Raw genomic sequence first — 20,124 nt, forward strand, 5'->3', positions numbered from 1 at the left:
CAAGTATTCATTATACTAAAATCATATGACATAGCAAAAGTCTAAGATTATCTTCTCAGACTCATTTTTATCTCTATATCCATATCTTCTATGTATCCTCTCATAATTTTTATTATCTCTTTCAACGTGTCAATTCAGATCTTCTCCTATAAATATTTTCTCAGTCCCTGGTATGCCTTGTATAATACTATCCATATCTTCCCAATATTGTCTCTTAAGATTTTCTTCTAAACCAACTTGAGGAGCATAAGCACTAATGATATTTATTATGTCTTGTCCTAATACCATCTTGATTTTTATAATTCTATCTCTTACTCTAGTTACATCCACAACGCTATCTTTTAAGTTTTTGTCTATAATAATGTCTACTCCGTTCTTATGTTTTTCTTTTCCAGTGTACCAAAGTTTAAATCCTGATTTATCGATTTCTTTAGCTTTCTCCCCTACCCACTTAGTTTCTTGAAGGCAAATTATATTAATTTTTCTTCTAATCATTGTATCCACAATTTCCATGCTTTTACCCGTAAGTGTCCCTATATTCCAAGTTGCTAATCTAATCCTAGTTTCCTGAACTAATGTATTTACCTACCCATGTCCAGAATGATGTAGGAACCCTCGCATATTTGACACCGTAATCAGGCGCCGACATGGCGCATCACTTAGGGGCGACAACCTAACCCACCCTCACCCACTTTTCGCTACACCCAGGTGGTTCAAGTGCAACGCGTCACTCGTAGGGGACGCCCCATCAAATATTCGATAAAGATTCATATCATAGTGATCTGACAAATTTTACGCTGATTGTCAACTACCTAACGCAACCCTCCTCCTTAATCCTAGCTTGGGACCGGCTGTGTGTAAAAAAATTAGGACATTAAGTGCATCACAGGCGGAGTTAATAATTTGTCTACCAAGGAAATATAAATTCATAAATATAATTTTAAACGTTTATTCTTATTTATATGCATTCATTACTATTTGAAAATACATATAATGTGTACTAAAAGATAACTTAAAACAAAAGATAATAAAAATGTATACAATTATGAGTTTTCATAATTGGTAATAAAAATATACAATAATTATGTAAATCTTATAAATAACATTTCCCAAAAATCTAAGACCATAAGATGGAATCAAATCTATTTAAGCATTTCTCAAAAGAATGCTCCATTAAACATTTTGAGTTTTAAAAATTATATTTTAGATAGAAAATTACTTAAATTTATCTTTTATTAAACAAATTAAGTGTTATCTATTACTTAAATAAGCCCAATTATATCGCATCATATAAAAACCAAGACAATAAATGCTTTTGAACCAAGAAGTTCTTCATCCCTGCATCCTTCTCTTCCACTTCCCTCCGACCAAACATAGAGCATTAAAACTCATGTTTAGGGCAATTCAACCTAAAATAATCTTATTGAGGAAACCAGTGTCATCAACATTAATCCTAAAAAATTGCACTCACTAGATTTTTCTTTTCAAAAAAACAAACACATCTGAAAAACATAAAGGCCGAGGAGCCTAAACTCACAAGCCAATCTCCAGAACACATAACCCAGTAATTCACACACGAGCACCTTCACATAACACAGTATAAATTTCATAGATAAGTTTTGTTTAGTGAAGCACAACTCATAATCCAAACCAAAAAAGTAAAGGGGGAAAAAAATAGAAAGAAACAACCTAAAATTGAACAAAAAAAGGTCCAACTTCAAACACTTCCACGACATCTGCACATATCCACACAACCAATCACACAGCAGGAGAGGCAGGAGAGGTTTCGAGGGCCGGGAAATAGATATGATTCTATGGCAAAATCGTACGCAGATAATATTACAATTGGACATGCATTATATTTTTCCGACTAGCTCAGTATTCCCATTTCTTCAACTCCATACCATCAGGTGGGCTTCCCTCCACCTTCTTTGATCCAACTTCATTCCAGTTTGTGGACAACACTGTCCCATTCGACTCAACCTGCCATCCAATCAAAATCACAACAAAATTGAAATTATAATCCATTCAAATAATTTTCATTTCATTCCATTATTACCCTATTTCATTTCGCAAACCAAACATGACATACAAGTTAAAAAAATAAATGAATAAACAAAATGGGAGGTAATGAATAGAGAAAATATTAAGAGGAAGAAACAAAATGAGAAAAATGAATAGAGAAAATATCAAGAGACCAAGGATGCTAAGGATCTTACAAAAGACTTTCTCATAGCTCTTCTCGTGTCTTCGTCAGCATCTTGATATATGTCACGGAAAAATTTGTTCAAAGCAGCATCACCGTCTAACTTTTCATCTTTCTCCTGGAAATTCAAAACCACCAGAATATCATGGCTCAGCCTTTTTACACAGGTAATAAGTATGGAAGACAGGGTAATAGAAAAGCTTTTTTAAGTTGCAGGCAAACCTCCTTCTTCACTTGAGCTTCCAACTTGTCCCAATCTACTGATCTTAGTTTTGAGGTTGGATACGCAGGTCGATTGGTTCCTTTAAAATCCATCAGAGAAATAATCAATAAAGCATTCAGTACAAAGAATATATGCTCAACAAAATAAAAAAAATGTACCCCGATGCACAAAGCTCCCAGGTATGCGGGGTCCGGGGAAGGGGCAGACCACAATCGGTGTATAGTATGCAGCCTTACCTAGCATTTTCACAAGAGGCTGTTTCCACGCCTCAAACCCGTGGCCTCCAGGTCACATAACGACAACCTTACCGTTGCCCCTAAACTCCCCTTCTAATATATGCTCAATATGTTTATAAAATGTCCATGCCACCAAATCTAATCAATTTGTCCCAATATGTCTCACAAACGTATTTCCTCCTTGAAATTTTTATATTCATCTATTATGAGAAACGACACTTGTGATGTGAACACATAGATGTAGAGAATTGGGGTTCAAGGTTGTCAAAAACTTAGAATTGCATGTTTCACAATTCAAGCTGTGCATTTCTTTAGTCAATTTTGGCTGCTTGTGTTTCTTCAAAGGGTGCAGGGGGGAGATAACGGATCATTATAAGCATGCTAATGCTAATAAGGGTGGGAATAGGTTCAGAGGACAATAATTACTAGGTCAAAAAAATATTGGGGTGGTATAATTTGAATGAAAAATCATCTCGCTGCAAAAAATGGTTAAAGTTCCAGAAGTGGAAACATTGATGTACATAAGTTTTAGAATCATGAAATCCAATAACGATGGTGATATGTAAGATGTGGACCCAAAATGGGAACAATGGACGTCTTTCTTACAAAGGACAAACAACCATAGATGAAATGGTAATGCAGAGAACCAAAACTTCAAGACATCAATTGATAGCATCTGTGGCCATGCTCTACAATTTAATTTGGTCAACATTCCCTTAGTTATCCAGATTTTAAAGCCTCCAAGCAGATATAGTAGGTGCCTGAAGCCTCCTTATCATGAAGCAAAGGATAACTCATTTGAAGAGAGAAGTTGATCTTAAATAACTCTTGTTCATTCAAATTAAAATATTTTTAAAAAAAAAAAGGAAAAATGAGCTGCACATTAATGTCTGACAAGTGAACCAAGGGCAAAAGGAAATCACTCAGAAATTTTGTTTGAAGTTTCAAGTGGCACAGCTAATTTCCATAAGTGATATGTTGATCCTTCAGAATTGATTTGAGTTGCTCAATGGCTTGATAAAGGAGATTGAAGAAGAACATGGTAGTGGGAATCTATAATGCCGCTGCTTATATAGCGACAGTAGGATATTGGAAGAGGCAGAGCGAATTTAATTTAGTCCCATTGTGCAGCTCATCAGTCTGATTTGATGCTTGCATCATATCTTCTATGCCAAGAAGAAGGTGGGAGAATCATGGTCTTTATCTATGGGAATATATGGATATGGGTACTTCATTGCTACAACAATATTTTAAAGGTCAAAGGTGTCAAGCTTTAGCCCTTATGAGCAAGGAGTAAGCACTAAGGCTTTGATGCATAAGTTTTTGAGAATTTTATTATTTTGACAAAAATATGTGAAGGAATTACACATTTTTTGAAATAAATAAAAATTAAGAAAATTATATAAAAATAAAATATAATCCATAAGCTACTTTTTAGCCATTCAAAAATACTAACTTGACTTCATTAAGTAAATCATGGCATGATAAGTTTGTAACATTACAAAGTTAAAATTGTTTTCAACATCTAAGATGCAGCAGTCAATTATTTTAGAAAGGACTAGTATCAAGAATTGTTGGGATTAACTCATATCAGGGCATTCCATTCGTATAAACATGTGGCTACAATTTTCTATTTCACAAATGAACCTACCTGATGACACATTTATCCTCTGTGTAACTGAATTTTCTTTGCAGAATTCAAGAGACATCCAGTTAATTGCCTCAGCTTTTGTGAGACGAATTTCAACTTTGGTAGACAAAACATCATATCTGCACTTTGCAGGTATTATCTGTTTGGCAAAAACAATGAAAAATAGTATTAACATCCAAGTGGCATGAACTAGGTTGCCTGCAGCACTACAGGAAGATGTCAACAACTTCAAAGCACATACAATTTCATATTTCACTTGTTTAACCAAATATTTAAAACAGATAATGATGTAAAATAAAAATAAATTCCTCTTGAGAATGAAGGAAAATGATACCCAATGGTATCTATCAGTTACTTGCGAAAAATAAGCTACCCATATTAAAAAAATGACTATTTTATACAAAATTTTGCACAAAATAGAAGATATCAAATAAAGATGACAACCATACCAACAAATGAGCAATTTGAAGCCAATTAATACCCCTACCAGACAAGCATAAACACAGGTTCTAAACAAATGGAGTTATCAATCAATATGAAGTTCACATCACCTTTCCAAATAATCGAGGCTGAAAATGGTATGGATTCTCACCCGGAACATCAATGGTAACACTCAACTGCAGAGCAGATAGAAGAAATTAGAGGGGCAGCACACGTGTAGCGTGGTGGGGAGAGGTAACCCCCAATAAGCTCACCTACTTCTGCCAAATATAACCTTAAAACCAAAATGCAAAAAAAAGTACAGAGATAAAAAGCATATTATACTGACTATTTGTTCACCAAATTCAACGTCAACGTTGCTAGCTGGTATGCCCTTTGCAAATATAGTTACAACAACTTCCTCGGCCTTTTGATAGTATTCATGCCTGCATCAATAATTTTCCACCAGTAACCCTGCTAATTAAACAAAGGCTAGTAACATACTACATCCATCTCAATGACAAGCTAAACAGGCAATGTCAACATAAATGCAGACACTGAAAATAAAATTCATGGAACTAAAGGATATATCATAAATGGAAGCACTCAAGCTGCGGAACTTGACAAGACATGGAAAGCAAAGAAATCCTGAACTACCTGTATTTAGGTTTAGCTGACATGGCCATCGCCACCTGATCAGAAAGGTCATTTACTGGCTCAGCATCTGCTGCAGCTACAATAGTTTCATCTGATGCATTGAGCCCAGGAGAAGACAACATGTTGTTTCTGACTTTTTCCGACTGCTTTTGCAGATCAACAGCTTCCTCTGCAAAACGCATGTAAGATCCACTAAAGCAATCCTCTATAACATTTTTAAGTTAAGCCTTAAATTATACCAAGGTTAATTCATTTCAGATGAAGAGAACATGCTGCATAAATATGTAATCATTGATAGCATAAAGACTGTGAAGCATCACAGTGCACCTTCTTAACCATTGATGGCATATCTATAACTTGGCTAGACAAAAATCCTCCTCTTTGGGAGCTGAAGGCTGAAGTTATGGGGTTTTCAACAGCAAGGAATTCCCTTTCGGGTCTAGACAAAAGACATCAATCGCAACTATTAGAACATTATACCAATAAATTGTCAGTTTAAACAAGTTTTGCATTCAGGTGTATTTTGGCAATGGATCATAGTTGTAATTCATTGATCTTACAACGATCAAGTTTCAAAATTGGGCCTTAATTTTATAGGGCATGTGATATTGTAGTTATTTTCTATTTTCTGTTCTTGTTTCTGCAGTGAAGAAACAGATTATAAAAACGCCTTTGTTTATGTTGTCAGTCTTCAATTTATGCTGTCGGTTTTCAGATTTTTATGAAAAAGCTAAAAACCATATTTTATGGTTTTCAATTGTTTTGGCAACCAGTAGTCAAAAATTTTAATATCCAAAAATAGTTCTTTTACATTAAATCATCCATTTTATACACTTTAAAATAAAATAAAATAAAAATAATAATGATCATATGAATTTAAACATAATTAAAATAAAAACATACATAAATTTCAAAAAAATAATAATAAAGTCAATTACAAAATATTTTTAACATTTTCCAATTGTCATGTCAAATAAAATTGTATTTTAAATTAAATTTTGAAAGTACAACAATTAAGTAAAATAATTGCATTTTTTAATGTGTATTATTTTGCAATTTTATTATTTTATTTATATTTTTATAATATTATATTATTATTTAAATTTAAAGACAAAAATGAGCATTTTTTTAAGCACAAAATACACTGACCTCCCTTGAGGTTTGATAAAAGGATAATAACCTCCCCGGAGGGTTCAAAAATTCTAGAGATCTCCCCTAAGATATCAAGAACTTCAGGAACACCCCTTGAGGTTTACCAAAAAGACAAAAAATGTTCCTTTGTATTTTGTAAAAAGAAAGTTCTTTTAGGGGAGGTTTGCGTATTTTTGGCAAACCTCAAGGGAGGTATATAGCATTTTTAAAATCTCAGGGAAGGCCTGAGGCATTTTTAAAACCTCAAGGAGATCTCTGTCTTTTTACCAAACCTCAAGGGTATGAGTGTCTTTTGTCCCCATTTTAACGAAATTCTAAATTGTTTGAACTATTGAAGGCAAAAGGCAAAGTATGCCTAGTAAGATTTCTCCTCCGATTTCCTTAACACTCTTTCTTCCTCTTCTTCAACTGGGGACTGCTCAGTGATCCTGCACTTCTTTTTCCATTCCTTGCAACCCTAAAAACCATCATTCCATCCCCTTTTACCCAAGAGAAGCCCTAAAACCATGGATTATTTTCTCGTATTTCATCACCATAAAAACTCTACCCTAGTGATTCAACTCCTAATCTTCCAGCTGCCACAATGTCTAGCTCCATGTTCCATCTATTCTAGCCCCTCTCTCAATCAAATGCCAATTGAATCTAGCTTATATTACTTCAATACTCTGGACCTACTTCCTACCCTAACCACAAACCTCAAATCACTTACTTTCCCAAGGTGCACCTAAGCCACAAGAACAGATCTTCCCCAAATCTGTCATGCATTAAATATGACACATCTTCCCTCATTGTCATATGAATACAAACACAACAATCATTATAAATTTTTATTCCACCAAAGCATAATGAAACCTAAAAACCCACAAATTTAGCAAGCATATGTAAAATGAAAATGAAACAGAAGACCTCAATAGAACTAAATAAAATAAAATAAACTGCTTCATTCATTTATCACTTACAAGGCCATTTATTAGTGTATCCAGGTATGACTTGAGTTTTATGCATGAACTAAACAACCAGCATAAAATGGTACAAACCAGCAATTTAGCAGGTTTCAAGGAAAGAGAGCAAGCACCCAAGCAACATTTAATTCTCCAACACAACAGAAGAATAATGATGAAGGGATAAGCAACAAAGCATAACAAAGCTGAATCATTCCAGAAAGATAGCTACATCTACATGTAAATGACATAAAACAAATCCACCACAGCATTTTCCTGACAAGAAGGACCAGCAGCATGTGAAAACAGCTTGCTAGTTAACCATCGATGCACTCATAAGAGCCTAAGGCATAAGCAAACAAGGATTACGTGTTCAGTCCATGCGATGCTAATCCAGGTCTCTTGAGGACAGCTGAATTCTTATTTTTCCAAGGATGGAACTACATACTGATTCATAAATTATCATTAGGTGCCAAATCATAAAATGTTTTGTTTTGAACTTCAAATTGACAGAACAAAGTTTTTGAAGGAATTTTAAATCCCAAAAAGCACTGGCATCAATTATAACTAGGATACAGATACCCTGAGCACTGCAATAAGGTCTATCAAATAATTAACCATGCCAGAAAAATGTGATATATGCGATAAAGTTAAAAACCCTGCCAAAAGAGAAGGCCAGAAGAACCAAACCTATTCTAGTAACATAGAAAAATATTGAATTTAACAATTTCCACAGGTTGGCACAGGAAAATTTAAGCCCCTCAAGCCCAACCAAAAAAATAAAATTTATACAGCATAGGTAGAGATACAAAGGATAATCCCAATCGATAGATTTTACCAGCTAAGATAACTGGCATATTCACTGTAAGAACTACATTAAAAGCAACTACATACCAGCAATGCGTTTGTCACATTTTTCAATCAAATCAGTGAATCTGGAATCTCCCGGTGCCAAAGCAGCACCTTTTTCCAAAGCTTCTCTAGCAGTCTCATATTCTTCAAGTTTGAAGCAAGCCATACTGTAAGAAGAACAAATCATAAATGAAACTGAGAGAAAAAACAGAGAAGAGAGGCAATATAGAACATCATAAGAAATATAATGATTAGAGAGACGGGGAACTTCATGCTGAGCAAATGGCATTGGCACATACCAGTGCAACATTTTAAATGATAAAATGTGCAAAACAGTTGTCGAACACAGTGATGACATCCTGCCGACATGAAGGATTTCAGACCCATTTTTTTCTGTAATCTTATTTACAAATGTATTAACAAGCTGATGGCAAATAGATTGCAGACTTGCATTGGCAATTCCGTGGGTTTGAATCAATCTGCTTTCATTAAAGGGAAAAGCATCAATGATAGCTTCTCTTGGCACAAGATTTGTGGAGTAATTATCATCTGAACTTAGGGATGCCTAAAATGGCCCTAAAGGTCGATCTTATGAAGGCTTATGACTCTGTTAGCTGGAGGTTCGTCTTGCAAGTTCTGGAATGCCTAGATACCCCATGGAGCTTGTTCAATGTATTGGGGAGTGTATTTGCAACCCTTGGTACTCGTTTCTCATCAATGGGACTGCAAGGGGTTTCTTTTAAGGGGAGAAAGGGTTAAGACAAGGCAACCCTTTATCCCCTTGCCTGTTTGTTATGATCATGGAGGTTTTCAATAGAATGTTGAGGAATGCCGCTACAAAACATTTCCTCTCTTTCCATGTTAAGTGTGAGAAGATTCAGCTAGTAAATCTGTGTTTTGCTGATGACCTTTTGATCCTTCCCAAAGGGGACCCTATTTCTGCCAGATGTGTTAGGAGTCTTTTGGGTATTTTTTACAGGATGTCTGGGCTTCGTTGTAGTGAAGTTAAATATATGGTTTTCTTTTCAGTGGTTGATCATGCAGGGATGGAGCAAATGATTGCTTAGTTGGGCATCAAAAAGGGTGTGTTACCAGTCATTACCTTGGCCTACCTCTCAGCACAAAAAGGCTGAGCAAGGCTGATTGTCAGGTTCTAATTGAAAAGATCGGGGGCAGGATTAATCATTGGGCCTACAAACTTCCCACTTATGCAGGTAGGCTTCAACTGCTGAAATCGGTACTACATAGTATCTTTTATTTCTGGGCTGGAATGGTTAATATTCCTTGTCTGTCCTCAAGGAGGTTGAAAGGAAGTTTAAATGTTTCTTATGGAAGGGCAATGATTGGAACTCAAAGGCATGTGAAGTCAGCTGGGGCAATGTTTGTAAGCCTGTTACAGAAGGAGGTCTTGGTCTGAAATCTCTCTCAGGTTGGAAAAAAGCTGCGGTTACGAAGCTTTGCTGATTTATTTGTACCTCTAAAGCGTTCTTATGGGTGATATGGATACACACATAAAATCAAAGGAAAAAATTTTTGGGAGTTGCAGATCAGGCCATATGACTTGCTGCTAGAAAGATATCTTGAACTGCAGGATAGACATGTATAAGAAAATCAAATGGAAGGTGGGAAATGGTAGCTCCATTCAGATCCTTTTTTATAACTGGCACCCTTGCATCCCTTTAATTTATCACTACGGCTGCCAGCTGCAGTATGACCTAGAGATCTAGAGAAACGGTACCTTACAGCACTTTATCTCTGGGTCCTCATGGAACTAGCCAAGCAGATCCTGGGGCTGCTCCGCAGACTTTATTCAGAAAGTAAGCTTTCACCCTTTTAATAGTACTTTAAATCAACTAAGATGGGAAGGGGGTTAGAAGGATAAGTTCAGTTTCAGATCAACTTGGGAAGCCATAAGACAGAGGGGGCAGATAGTGAGCTGGAACAAAGTAATCTGGTCTAAGCATACTCAATCAAGACATTCTTTTATCCGCTGGTTGGCAGCTTTGAACAAGCTTTCGACCAAGGGCAATTTCTTGGGGCAACATAACTGACGTAAACTGTGTTCTATGCAAGAACCACAGGGCCACTAGAGTTCATCTATTCTTCCAATGTTCCATCAGGAGGACTATTTTGGAAAATTCTTTGGAGAGCATCACCTCAAATACCAAGAGACATAATTGGAAGGATGTTTTAACTAGAATGAAGGGATGGGTGGCGATGTGAGACAAAAGGTCAACACAATGTGCACAGCCACTGTCAGGAATGAGGTAGTCTTTAGAAGTAATGAGGGTTTAGATAGTTTGATTAACAAGACTATTATAGAGATTAGAAGATACGGGGTAGAGTAGAGGTGATGTGAAGTTTTGAGTCTGTGTCTGTATAGTTTCCCATTTTGTATATATTAAAAAAAAAAAAAAAATAGTGATGACAATCACAAAGAAAACAGGTATGAGTGATACCAACTGCTGCTACAGATGAAATGGTACAGCCTAAAATATATATATATATATATATATATATATATATATATATATATCAGTTACAAAAAGGAGGGGGGAAAAAAAAAAGAGAGTTGAAACTTCTAAATTACCGCCTGAGATTTCAAATAATTCATTGACCATTCTCAAGACAATGATCAAGTGCAGTAAAAAATACTCATTGAAAGTGTCAAAAGATCACACAAATTTTTCAGCGAGCGAAAGCTAATATACATACTATGAATTTTGCATATATAAATCCGAAAGGTGTCAAAATTTTCAAATGACGCCACAACTAGTCAGATACTGCACAATAAATTCACAGAACCAGTAAAATATTACCAAACAAGATCTAATCAATAATTTACAAGAAACTGACCCTTTACGCAAATATGCTTTGGCCATAGAAGGATTCAACTCAATTGCTCTTTTAGCATCAGCAACAGCCTCTACACATAAAAAGTGCAAAAATTAGCCAACACGAAAAAGAAATAACACTCATTGGCAAAAAAATTAATGTAGCATCATTAGCAATTATAACCAAAGAAGTATATTTGCTACAATTTTTTTTTTGTTATCCTTACCCTAGTTTGGTTTGAGGAATCAGGTATAGAAGGGAATTGAACTTCTGAGTTCTAACCCCGTTCCCACTCCCATGTTTGGTTCGCATAAATGAGGATGGAATCACATTTTGCCCCAAATGCAAATTCTCCCCAATTCAATGGAATGGTGTTTCCTCCTCTCACATGTAGGAAATACATTTCAGTCCTAAATCCATTTTTTTTTTTTAAATACAATTGTAGCCCCTTACTGAAAAATAAATTAAAAAAAAAAAAAAACACATGCTGACCATCTCCAAACCATGCTATGCTGATAATAATAGCAATTATTATTAAAAAAAATAAAAGTGTTTTAAAAGGCATTCCTAAGGATGCTTTTGGGCGCCGCCCTAAGGTGTAACTTGAAAGGCAAGATTCCTAAAATGCACACACCTCAAGGGAAGATGCATACGCCTCAAGATAGAAAGCACGCTTTTTAAGCCTCAAATGGGAAGGCATACGCCTTTGGGAGGAGACGATATTTTAAATATTAAAAAAGAGAGGCAAATAAACATAACTGTTAGGGCTAAAGAACGTCAACAACCCCTCTCTCTCTCTCTCTCTCTCTCTCTCTCTCTCTCTCTCTCTCTCTCTCTCTCTCTCTCTCTCTCTCTCGTTTCGACGATAAACTTATTCTTTCTTCCAAGCTTTCATCGACTCCCTCCATCTTGTTGTCTTTGTATGACGACCTCCTCCCCCCTCCCCCCCCCCCCCCGGGGGGGAATCTGAACAACAACAGTCTTCTTTCTTTCAAGCTTTTGTTTGTCTTCGACAACTCGCTCCATCTTCTCGTCTCTATCTGACGACCTCTTCCAACATATCATCTGCCTCCGGAGTCCCCTTCTGACCTATCGTCTCTCTCCAACAACCCCTTCTAACCACTTGCCTCTCTCTAACGACCCCTTCTAACCACTCATCTCTCTTCGACGATTCCTTCTGACCACTCGTCTCTCTCAAGCGACCCTGTACAGCCTCTCGTCTCTCTACGCGACACCCTACAACCTCTATGCTTCAAGGTCTCTTCTGGAAGACTCGAACTGATTTGACTCTCTTTCTCTCTCTCTCCAGTCTGAGGTATCTTTGAGGTTTCAGCCAATGTCTCTAAAAGTCGAGGTGAGTTGCAGCAGGTTTTGATTTGTTTTCAATTTTCACTTTTCATTTTTCAATTTTCATATATGATATATGAAATTATGAATTATGAAAAATTGGAAAATTTTGAAAGAATGAAATCAATTAATGAACTAATGAATCCTTGTTGATTTAAGAGCTGCTGTTCCAATTTCTAATTTCAATTACTGCAATTTTCACATTTCAATTTTCGGTTACTACCGTTTGAGCCTGTTTCAATTTTCAACTTTTCAATTTTTATTAGTTATCCAGTTATCCCCCAATGTTCCTTGCTGTTTATTTTAGATTTTTTCAATTTTTCCTAAATTGTCCACAAATATTGAAGAGCTGCTGTTTCTCTGCTGCTCTTTTTCCCATGTCCTGCAAAGAGCTCAATTCTTAAAAAAATAATTAATTTCCTGCTGCAGCTGCTGATTGTTGCTGTTCAATAACATGCATTGTTTGAGTTTGTTAGCTAACATTGGCCTATATGATACTTAAGAATTATATTTTTATTTTTTTCTCCATTACTATAAATTTTTTCTCATTTTTATACTATACATAAATTTATTTTATTTACTAATTATTTAAAAAAAAATACAGTCCCAAAATGCTCAAGCCTCAACGCCTGAGCCTTACACCTTGCCTCACGGAAGGTAAAATGTCTCACCTTATGCTTTCGCTTTTAAAACATTGAAAAATAATAACAACAACAATAAGAATGAGAATAACAATTAGAATAATAATAAAATATGAGTATTACTGTTATAATAACAATAAGGAAAAACAATATCTAATGAATTGAAGAAAACAACTACTACTTTTGAAAGATAACAAGCAAATCCAAACAAAAATATCCATCCACTTAACAAATTAAAACAGAGTCTTCTGGGGATCTCCAACTGTTTTTTTTTACTCTATTAACCATAACCATCCACTTAAGAAGTAGGGAAAGATTAGCCTCCCCCTATCATTTTGATTCCTACAAAAGTCAAGATCAAGGACATGCAACCCCCACAAAAATTAAAGAGGACATAGGCTTATTATAAAGGGTGATAAGAAGAAAATACAACAGAAAAAATCAACCAAAAAGCAAAAGCTTCCCTAAGCATAATCCTCCCAACACAAACCCAAAAACCAGCTCCTCCTATATAATTTATAAAAGGATATGCCCATAGGTACGAAATCTGTCAAATGAGCTTTCATGAGAAAATCTAACTCCAAAATTAGCCTCCCATCCATCATCTTCGCCCACTAAATTTACTCTTGGTCACTTTAAGCAAAAGAGAACTAATTTTAAACAGAAATGGCAAAATGCCATAACTAAATCATCACAAGAGCAATATTCTTAGACACTAAATTATTAGGACCATTCTCCCTTGAGTCTTAAAACCTACAAACAACCTCCAAACTCAAAAGATCCTAACCGGCACCAAAGTCCAGACCAAAGAACCTCTCTCATAAGTTCATAACCCTTTCAAAATTAGCTGCTAACCCAATGAGAATTGGAGACCACAGGAAACAGATCCCCATTTGTCAAGACAAAGATAAAGGGTTAGCAGCCTAGCACCTACTGAGACTCCTACATAATTCATAAGGCACTATAAAATACAAAACCCTACAGTATGCTAAAGAAGCAAAACTAGAAGTGTCATATGAAATTAAATTAATAGCACATAGCCCATTCTTACAAAAATTAATCCTCAGCCTCCAAATTTTCTTAAAACTATGTAGCATGTGAAACATCATGAACCCTGATCACTGTGAACAAAACATACCTATCAATCATTTTAGCCAAAAGATTAACGAACAGAATAGAAATAAAAAATGAGACAGTTAAACCCCTTGCCTAAAGTGTAGAAGCCAAAACCAAATGTCAGGTTCTCCATTAACAATCATAACAACGATGAGGAACAACCTTTAATCTACTGTCCTCATCTTGAACCAAAACCCCATCCAAAAAAAAAATCAACTCATAAGTTTTCTCCAAAAATCTAACTTAAACACAGAGCCTTTTCTGTTCCTCCTCCAGGCATCTTCAACAACCTTGTTATGCATGAGAACAACATCCAGTCTGTCTGTCTGCCACCAAAAATAGCAAACTCAAGCTCAAAACCATAGGAAAGAGAACAATAAATGAGTGTTTCGGACCTTAAATTCCCCATATTTGAGGTACAAGAATGAATATGTTCCACAAGACCAAGCCTCAAACAACCACTTGGCTTAGGATAATTTATATGATTTTGAAGGCGGGAACAGAAAACACAAAATATGTCGTTCTACAACCCCAGGCACAATTCTCAAATTTATCTTTTTCCTTTCTTTCCTTCTGTTTTCTCCACAACAAGTCAAAAATCATTTATGGGTAAATAATACAGGAGAATTTAATTATAAAAACATTAGAAACACAGAATCAGTTGGATTTAAAAGCTGCTACTGCAAAATAGTAAGGTTACGTTTGGTTCAAAGAATGCCTACTCCTAGCAATAGATTAGTTATAATAATTAATAGATTAGTTACACTTAGTTATATGAAAAATAACACTGTAAAATTTTTTATTAAATCCATAACAATAAATAACTATTCCCAAATTTCACCATTAAAATGTCCATTCCTAAGTTACCAGAAAAAGCTAACACCCTAGCGAACCATGTATTGGTACAAGCATTCCAAACATGGTACATTTTCTTCTGGAGCACAAAATCTAACAATCCAAAGTTTTAGTTGAATATTTTTCACATACCATAATTTTTTCTGAGGTAAAAGCGGGGAATCATCACAATTTAATTATATTTCTATCATTATTAATCTATACCACAGCAGAAATCTAGATTTAGAAACAGCTCAACATCCTCTCCAAATTATTCAAGTGTCATTACACTTCTAAGTTCTAACACCAATATATCTAATTAAGTATACCCCTAACATTCCACATTTTAGAGCATGTGCCAAACCGTGATCCTTTTTCGGTTCCCCAAACCAAAACTGTTCCAGTTTTAGGTAACAATGGTATAACTTTAACAGTGAAATTTAAAACTTCTAATGTTTAATCAATTACTAAATAAATAAAGACAGGACTGAACTCTTCTCACTTCGGTCTTTCCCTTTGCTTGCCCGGAAAAAATGCATAGCCCAAGCACGAGGGAAAATCAGAGAGGAGGGAAGACGCCAATTTAGTTTCAAATTTTTTAACTAGTAGTACAGCACGAAGGACAAAACTAAGAATTTCTTTCGCTTTTTTAAATACTAAATCAACAAAAACAACACCAATACAAACATAAATATTTCTTTCCTTTTTATTCTTCTCAGCTATCTCGGAAGCCAAATGGGTACCAAAAACGAGCACCCATTGACTAGCAGGAAGCCAGCAGTTCCGGTGAAACTGTTGATTTCGGAGCTAACAAATTCGAGGTTCCAAAATATTTAAGCACGACAAAAACAACCAAAGCAACAGCCAAAACTTGTTCTCTCCTGATTTCCTTTGCCTGCAGAGGAATAAAAGGGGCGAAAAGCATTGAGTAAGGAGCGGTACCGGTGAAGTTGTTGAGCTTGATGTTGGCCTGAGCACGGTCGGCGAAGAGCTCGGGGTTCTTAGAGTCCATGTCGATGGCCTGAGAGTAAAGATCGACGGCGAGTTCGAAATGATCGTCGATGAAGGCCTCCTTGGCCCTCGTCTCCAGATCCGAAGCCATTAACACGAGGGTTAGCGAAGGCTCTGGAAGGGGGATTTGAGAAGACTTTGATTAGAGAGTGCCGAAGAAAGATGCTTGACTTCGGAAATATGGATAGAGATTACGCATAAGGATTAGGATAGCAGTGGGTAAATAAGGTCTATAAACGGGATTTTAAAAAAAAAAGGAACCGGGGTAGGGTGGGCTTTTTGGAGTAAGTGAAAAAAAAATAGAGTGATAGAAATTTGTCCTTATATTAATTTGAATTTGTATAAATTTAAATAAATTTTAATATAATTTTATAGTATATTTTTAAAAAAATTTAATATAAATTTAAATTCAAAATTTTTACAAATATAAAGTATATTTATAATAAGTTTGATATGTGAAAATTAAACAAAGTATAATGAAATTGATTTATATAATTTCATATATTTTTATATTTTATTTTGTTACATTTATGATATATTCTATTTTATCATATATTAAATATTGAGTTAGAATACTACTGAGCATGCTAGGTTTGCTTTAGGTTTGCTTTAATATTTAATTCAATTAAAATAAATTATCAGTGGCTTTGTGATTTGTCTTGTGACAGACATTCAATGAGACATGGCTAGTTGCGAAGACTATATTAAGGATATCTCTAAGATACAAATTTTGGGACTCCGTATACAGAGAAAGGCTTGTAAGGAATGGTCTCTCAATCTAAAATTTGAAACCCTCCAATTACAATATATTATATTAACATGTGAATGTTGATTTCACATTATTAAGACACACATAAAGCAATAGTCCTTGTATGGATATTAACGCTAATATGACATCTTGTTATTGAAGGATTTCAAGCCTTATGTGGAGTGACTGCTACTTATAAGACTTTCTCTGTACATGATGCATGAATGTGCAACAAAAATCTAACTAATCCACACATACCATTCATATTGATTATTACAATTAGGATACCAAATATTTTCTCAAAAAAACTATTATATCGCTCAAAACTTGAATGATATCTCTCTTCGAATTCTACTACAACATAAACTAAAAATCGATTAAAGTTTGCCCTAATTATCATTATCTTTGCTTTATGAGTAAACTTGTCCTGTCGAATCGTTTGCAATTGAAAACTTCCCAGGAGCCAAAATTATGATTTTCTTAATTTCCCTCACTGTTTCTCTTTACCATGTAAGTGTCTACCTTTGCTCAAAGTGTCATAATACATGGATATGCAATCATCACCTTGGTATGTGTTTCCTCTTTTAATTTTAGGTAAACAAGTTCCAAGCATATGAAGTTTTACTACATCTCTGAAGTTTCTAAATGTATTTCTTAAATTTCATATATCTCATCGGCATGGAAATTGAATGTTTAAAGATCAAAATGTTGCAATTTAGACTTAAAAAGTGAAAAAGTGAAATACAATTTAGTGAAACTTCATGCACTATTTCTAATGATGTAACTTATCTTTTCTATGGACAATAGAGCACATTGTCCACAAAGAATGATTATTATAAAAAATTTAACATAGAAACATATGTTCATGTCTTATTTTGTTTTTTACAAAATAATTTTACATTGTCATTTGAATTATAGAACTTTCAGCAATTTTTTTACTTTGTAAGTTCTTAAATTTATACTGTAACAATTCTAGTTTGAAGAATATACATTTTATAAATCAAATATATTTCAATCAACATAGCCATTTTGTACTTGGTTTTCGTGCTACTCCTTTGTAGAGAGATTCACGTCCAACGAGAAATTTGTTCTAAAGAGGGATATAAGGCATTGTGTTTTGGAAAATTAGGCTATTTGATTTGCTCAAGTTTGCCCATTACCAATCTTCAATTCTAGTTGTTAATCATTCAATAACCAAGCCTAAAGATCATGCATTAAAAAGGCCCCCTGATAAGTTCATAACAAACTTAAATTGTGTTCATATTAGAATACACCAAAACATTTGACACACTGAAACAAATAACATCATGTGAGGATAAAAAATTAGAACACCAGAAAAAATGAAACACTACCGATGAGGAGATATCATCATCCCATGGGTAGTGAACCTCGATCAAGAATCAATATTAATCACTACTTGGCTGCGATAAAGCCAGTTAATCAATCGAAAACAAGTAATGCAGTCAAGCACACTCTGATGAGCTGGTTGAAATGACAATTCACCTTCTCCAACTTCAGCTTCTTATGCTAATGGTGAAGCTCTAGTGGCACTCATTTCATGTCTTGCCTGCCATGACTCTCTCACCATTTTAAACTTCCACTTTGTAGCATGTAGGCTCACTTGATGGTTTAGGTCCACTAGTCCTTTGCTTCTTGCTGCTAAACTATGCACTTGCCTCGCACAAAAACATTGCAAAATGCTTCAAGACCTTTTAGGACAAGCCAACTCACAATTTCTACCATGCGAATTGTGCATGGAATTGTGCCAATTCTCCGTACGTCTGCTACTGCAATGTCCTCAGTTGTGTAATTCTCTTCCTGGGGAAACCAAACATTTGGTCATGCCAATCCAATAACCAAGATGACTTCCCAAGTTGATCTTTCTAGAGATGTCAACCATTATGCACATTTTACCGTTCTCTAATCTATCAATGCAGCTAGAGAAAATATCATCATCAAAGGCAAAACCATTAATTCTAAAAAGAGTTGTTATTGAATAAGTTTCATATATATATATATATATATATATATATATATATATATATATATATATATATATAGAAATACATGTGTCATCTCATGTTTTCCCAAGGCATAAATGCACAAACATCCATACTTGGGTTTTCGCCACTAAAGTTTTTTTGTGGCTCCCTTGATGGCGGGTTAATAGTCGGTGAGAGCTTTTCACCTGCCCAGCTGATTTGTTATGTTCTTATTAGAAGAATAGCAGCGGCAGCACAAATCCGGCAAGAGAGAGAATGTTGAACTATGTCTCTGATACCACTGATGGGTAGTTTAAGATCTTCTCAATTCCAAACGTTAGCTCATGAGATTAAACTTTTTTTTACAATTAATAACTAACCATCAAGCCTTACAACAACTGATGTGGGATAATCAATTGCTAAGGATATCACCAGCCAAATTCTGTTTAAAGATTTTGTTTGGTGAAAAAGAGGTTAAGAAGTAAGAAGTAAATTTAGTTTTAATTATATTTTTCACTTTATGTTAAGTATTATTAAAAAAAATTGTTATGATATAATTTTCAAAATATTATTTATAGAATTATGCGCAAATCAAAATTTTATTGATTCACCTTATATTTTATTTTCTCTCTCGCTGTGTCTCCCAGACCAAACATTAAAAGTATTTTTTTTTTTCTTATGATGGCCAAAAACTCTATATATTACAGTTAGAATTAGGAACATCAAATTTCTTAAGAGACATCCTAGCAATTAAAGTTGGTGGAAGACAAAATAATTCAAAATAAATTATATTAACTTACAAGAATAAGAGGTTCATTTTGATTTTTGGCCATCAATAAGCTCTAAAGTGAATTCTTTTATCATTTTTCAACTATTTAAAAATAAATAATAAATAAAGACTTTTAGGGTAAAATATATTAATCTCTCCGAGGCCTGAGGTTTTGGCAAAAAGATGTGAATTTTGTATGAGATTTTAATACTTTCATAAGCATCCGATTTGACAAATAGACATGCACTTCTTTGTAGTTTTAGGAAAAAGTATTGTGTTGAAAATACCAAATATTAATATCGCATCTGAAAGCATAAAATTAACACCTTCAATTTGAATTTGTAGATATTTGGATAAATTATAATACCAAATTTTATTAATTTTATTCCAAAACCACACAAATTTAAAGCCAAACTCTAATTCACACTCCAAACAATACCTAAAAGAAATCCACAAAATGTTATCAATAGACTATATATTTTTGCAAACCTTATAAAAAAGAG

General features: G+C 34.6%; 1 protein-coding gene across 1 annotated transcript; it reads right to left on the bottom strand.

Moving 5' to 3' along the window:
• Positions 1–1,584: 1,584 nt before the first annotated feature.
• Positions 1,585–16,339, bottom strand: LOC131145946 (protein SGT1 homolog B-like). The gene is made up of 10 exons (XM_058095117.1): positions 16,054–16,339; positions 11,195–11,264; positions 8,381–8,505; positions 5,394–5,562; positions 5,086–5,182; positions 4,868–4,933; positions 4,317–4,455; positions 2,429–2,508; positions 2,220–2,324; positions 1,585–1,983 (listed from the first exon to the last, which is right to left on the bottom strand). Exons 1-10 carry the CDS (start codon positions 16,211–16,213, stop codon positions 1,876–1,878), a joined length of 1,119 nt encoding a protein of 372 aa, XP_057951100.1. The 5' UTR covers positions 16,214–16,339; the 3' UTR covers positions 1,585–1,875.
• Between the last annotated feature and the right edge of the window lie 3,785 nt (positions 16,340–20,124).

This window comes from Malania oleifera, chromosome 13 (genome assembly GCF_029873635.1).
Source record: "Malania oleifera isolate guangnan ecotype guangnan chromosome 13, ASM2987363v1, whole genome shotgun sequence".
NCBI lineage: Eukaryota > Viridiplantae > Streptophyta > Magnoliopsida > Santalales > Ximeniaceae > Malania > Malania oleifera.